General features: G+C 33.1%; 1 protein-coding gene across 1 annotated transcript; it reads left to right on the top strand.

Moving 5' to 3' along the window:
* Positions 1-480: 480 nt before the first annotated feature.
* On the top strand, positions 481-1,782 carry LOC139893018 (alcohol acyltransferase 9). The gene has a single exon (XM_071876153.1). It carries the CDS (start codon positions 481-483, stop codon positions 1,780-1,782), a length of 1,302 nt encoding a protein of 433 aa, XP_071732254.1.
* The last annotated feature ends 3,799 nt before the right edge of the window (positions 1,783-5,581 follow it).

The following is a 5,581-nucleotide window of genomic DNA, read 5'->3' as shown; positions in this document are numbered from 1 at the left end:
CCACCATTTAGTTTTAAAATTTAATACTAGCATGGTCACAGTTAAAAAATCTACTTTTCCTTTCAAAAACTCTAAATTAACCTCAACGTCACAATTACGTTAACAAGTATTATAACTGTTAAGTATTCATCATTGTAAAGATTTATAAAATCACAAACTTGAATGAAAAAAGTTAAATGAAAAAAAAAAAAAAAAAAAAAAAAGGAAGGAAAAATACAACTCAGTATATTTTTACTACCGAGTACTATACTCCGTATTTTTCAAAAAAAAAAAATTACCTTATTTTTAGTCTGTATTAAACACCCTTTTGTTTCCTTAAAAGCTCTCCAGAATCTTTTCCAAATCTTTAACAGGTAATCCATTTTTTTATTAAAGCTACCTCCACCCTAAATTATACTCCCTATTTCAACTACCCTCTACATATCTACATAAATGCACTATAAAGCATTGATTCAACATTTTTAGTTTCATAAACAAACAATGACAAACATGGGTGATGTACAAGTAAAAGAAGCAGTCCTCATCACCCCTTCACAACCAACTCCTTCACATGTTCTTAAACTATCTTCTATCGATTCACAACTCTTTTTACGTTTTACAATCGAATACTTATTAATCTACCGTCCTAACAGGGCGGTAGAAAGAACCGGTACCATTGCTCGTGTTAAGGACGCCATTGCACGAGCATTGGTACCTTATTATCCTTTATCTGGTCGAGTTAGAACTCGACCAGACGGCTCGTCCCTTGAAGTAGTTTGTCAAGGTCAAGGCGCGGTTTTCATCGAGTCAATTGGGGAGTTTAATGTTTCGGATTTTGAACGGGCCCCACGGTTTGTAACCGAGTGGCGGAAACTTTTGGCTTTAGAGGTCACAGACGTGCTTAATGGGGCCCCACCTTTGGTTGTACAGCTGACGTGGCTTTCGGACGGGTCGGTTGGGCTTGGTATCGGGTTTAGTCATTGTGTTTGCGACGGAATTGGCAGTGTAGAGTTTCTAAAACACTTTGCTGATTTAGCAACCGGGCGCGACTTTAAACCGAAACCCATTTGGGAACGACATTTTCTTGACCCGAAACCGTATAGGTTACAAATGGGTCAACACCCGGAATTCAACCGAGTCACGGACCATTGTAAGTTCATGACTTGCTTCAACTCGGAAAAACTCATTCCTACGTCGACCACATTTCACGAACGGAGACTAAACGAGTTGAAGAGTCTCGCGGCTTGCACGAGTCAACTCAGTAAAACGTCAATCACGTCATTCGAGGTGTTATCGGCCCATATATGGAGAACATGGGCCCGAGCTATAAACTTTCCACCGCAACAAATAGTAAAATTGTTGTTTAGTATCAACATACGCAACCGAGTCAAACCGAGTTTACCCACTGGGTACTACGGTAATGCAATTGTACTCGGTTGTGCGCAAACAACCGCAAAAGAATTAACGGAAAATGGGTTAGGATACGCGACCGAGTTAATACGAGAAGCGAAGTGCCGAGTTGATGACGGTTTTGTTAGAGAAGTTGTTGAGTTGGTGAGTTTGAATCGGGCGAGTCAAGTACCTGATTCAGTGGGTGTACTGATTTTATCTCAATGGTCAAAAGTAGGATTAGAAAATGTTGACTTTGGATTAGGGAGGCCTGTTCAGGTGTCACCAGTTTGTACAGATAGGTACTGCATACTACTTCCAGTACAAGATCTGAGCCGTTCAGTGAAATCGATGTTGGCGTTGCCATCTTTAGCCGTTGACAAATATGAGCATCTTATCAGAGCTGATGACTGAACAGTTGACTTTTTAAAATGTTTGATTCTAATTCGAGTCGGTTTATTGAGTCAGACAAACATTTTATTTAATGACTTATTCTATTTATTGGAAATGGAATGAGGTGGTGACGTGGAAATGATGACGACTAGTAATTGTACAAAATGGGGAAAACTAGGGTGTAGGCAAAACATGGTAGCAATGTTTTGGGCTTGTTTCGTGGGTATAGTAACTTCGCATTATTAACCTAATAATGGTAGCAATGTTAACTAATAATTCTAATATCCTATCCTATATCCTACTACCTCCGTCTCATTCCAATAGAGTAGTATTCCATTTTGGGTTGTCTCATTCTGATAGTCCACTTCCATAAATAGAAAAAAAAGAAGATATTTCATTGGAGGATCTGGAGAGAAGATATTTCATTGGTGGAGAAATGAAGTTAGTGGAATTTCTTAAAACTGCGTGTTTTTTGTCTGTGAACTATCGGAATAAGACGGAGGGAGTATTAGTTTAAAGACGAGAATATCTAATAATAAAAATCAAAAGGTGATATATAAAAAAAGGTAAACGTTAACATAATAGAGACATTGTATGATTTAATAATATTAAAATCCATTTCTTTGATTACCCGTGTAAAAGTTAGTATTAAATTCATGTGGCAGACGTACATGCAAGAAAACGGTGTATGCACAAAAAGTGAGGAGCTAGGGGAAAGAAAACGATAATAAAAAAGATTTGATTTCTGATTGTATATACATCGATTCGTGTTGTTTATTATAAACTATTTGTTTGCATAGATATTAATCGTATTAGATATACTCGGCTATTATATTTAGATTAGGAGTTTATCCGGACTTGAATTAACATTAGCTAGGATTATATTAGCAAGAATTATAGTAGGATTCAATTTCCTTGTGTAACTTTACTTGTCCACCAAGATAAGGACTCATATATTTGTATTATACATAGAGATGAATGGAATGAGAGAAGACATTCAATCTCAAACACTTTCATGGTATCAGGTCAAACTGATCTCTTCTCTAAAAGCAATCGTTGTCTTCTTCTTCTCCTCACTTTTTGTCGATTAAGAAACCTCCCAATGGCCGACAAATCCACTTTTCATCCTGCTCAAACCATCACCAATGTCAAAATTTTCATACCCATTATTCTTACGAAAAGAGCAAGTACTCCTCTTGGGCGGAACTCTTCAAGATTCACTGTCGTGCTTATGAAGTCATTGACCACATAATTCCACCACCCACTGCTGCTGAAGAATCGTCGACTTCAGACCTCATCACCCCAATCAAAACAACTACATCAAAAGCCAAAACTGCAGCTTGGTCTCGACTTGATTCCATTGTCTTACAATGGATTTAAAGCACAGTCTCTCATGACCTTCTTGAAGCCATTCTTGCCCCGGACTCTACTTCTAAACAAGCTTGGGAACGTCTTCGCAACATCTTCCAAGACAACGAACACTCCCGAGCACTTTATCTTAATTCGCAATTTTCCAACATACGAATGGAAAATTTCTCGAATGTTTCTGTATATTGCCAACATCTTAAGCTTATTGCGAATCAATTGGCTAACGTTGATGAACCTATAAATAGAATTCGATTGGTCCTATAACTTATCACAGGATTACCTAAGGTTATGATACAGTTTCATCTGAAATTGCACATTCGAAAAAGTTACCTGAGTTTTATGAGGCTCGTTCAATGGTAATACTCGAAGAAACACACAAGCAGCAACAAGCCGCCACTCATCGGGATTCAGCACTTATCGTCACCACTTCGAATTCTGCAACAATGGCGACTGCTTCAAACCAAAACCCTCCTTCATAGGTTAATTACTCGTCTCATAATACAGGATCTTCTAATTACCGTTGAGGCGGTGGTCGGAACACTGGTAATCGTGGTGGCAGAGATGGTTGTGGTGGCCGTGGCCGTCAACAGCAACCAAATAGGTTCTCGGGTTTCAATCGGTAGATGTGGAACTTTTATCCTTCTAATTATCAACAATGGACTTACCAACCTTGGGCTAGCCCTCCATTGTGATGACCCGGGAATTTCTGACCAAATTTAAACTTAATCTTATATGGTTTCGACACGATAAGCAAAGTCTATTAAACTGAGTCTCATAATGTTTGAACTATTTCCATGAATGCATCTGACTTTGACTATTTCCGACGATTCACGAACAATCATTTGTAAATAAATATGTAAATACATATGTAGATATAAAGAAAATAAATATATGTATATATATAATATTTTGAATTAATAAAGTATACTTTAATTAATTAAAATTTATGTTGTTAAAATAAATATGTATATATAAATGTAAGTATATGTATATTAACTTGAAATGATAATATATAATACATAAAATAAGATACAAAATAATTAGATGTAATTAAAAATGAATATATATATATATATATATATATATATATATATATATATATATATATATATATATATATATATATATATATATATATATATATATATAATATAATATAATATAATGTACATGTATCATTATTATTATTATGTATATCATAATATATGAAATTTATAAATAATAACTATCCTATAAAAGTCATGATAAAATATATGTTATGAATATTAATTTTTTTTCACAACTAATAATATATAATCACAAGTTTGAATATAGTATTATATCAATATTATTATTATTACTCTCATTATTATTTCATGTTAATATTAATATATATATATATATATATATATATATATATATATATATATATATATATATATATATATATATATATAAATAGGAAGTTTGACATTATTGATTGATTATTTTAATATAGTTAGTACTACTCTCATTATTGTTATCAATATTATTATTTGTATTGTTAATATATAACTTGATATTACTTGTATTATTATTAAAAAGAATCATGATCATTGATATATTATTATTATTATTTGTTATTATTATTAATAAAATATTTAATTATTAAAAAAAAAACTAAAATAATAAATATATAGAAATAGATATATAACAGTCGTATTTTTCTTTTTTGTTTTAATCTGTTTGGTTTCTTCTGATCTTGCACCCGTGATGTATTGGCCACCAACTCCACCAAATATTGTGTACAGCTAATAGATCCTTTTATTTGTTATCACTAGATGTCGAAACAGAAACCAGATGGAGATGGGAGAGCACAACGTTTTTTTTTTTTTCTGTTCTCTTCTTTTACCTGTACGCTACTCATTTTTTTTTTTCAATTTCTAATCTGTTTTTCAAAAACTAATAATGTAGTTACCTTAGGAATCTTCCATTCAAACTATCTTCAAAATCTCGATTTCTAATTCGTTCTAACGAGCAAGAATTGTCGAGTCAAAGTTTGTTATAAATAAAGTCAACAGATTCGTTCTTGGTAAAATTTGATTTTGTTTTGACGTTTCAAGTTCAATTAACGATTTGGAAAGTTTATATGAGTGATTAGAAACATACTTTATGTTATAACCTTGGCCTAAATCGATCACGAAATCAAAACGTCAATTTTTTTTTTTTTTTGTTAAGAGCTGCGACAGCAGCGACTGCTTGTTTTTTTTTTATATATTTTTTTTGTTTTCGCTAATCAAGAACACAGTTACAGATTAGTAAACGTTTTCAAGTCTTAAATAAATCAACAAACTCGTTATTATTGTTATTGAATTTGAGCTTGGGTTGATTCGATCTTGAAGGAGAAGATGAATAAGAGAACAGTATTACACGGGTTATAAACAATCGAGTGGGTTTTAAAATAGATAAGTGAATTGGAGTAGACGGTTTGGTG

This window comes from Rutidosis leptorrhynchoides, chromosome 2, assembly GCF_046630445.1.
Source record: "Rutidosis leptorrhynchoides isolate AG116_Rl617_1_P2 chromosome 2, CSIRO_AGI_Rlap_v1, whole genome shotgun sequence".
Classification (NCBI taxonomy): domain Eukaryota; kingdom Viridiplantae; phylum Streptophyta; class Magnoliopsida; order Asterales; family Asteraceae; genus Rutidosis; species Rutidosis leptorrhynchoides.
This window is presented reverse-complemented; position numbering and strand designations above follow the sequence as displayed.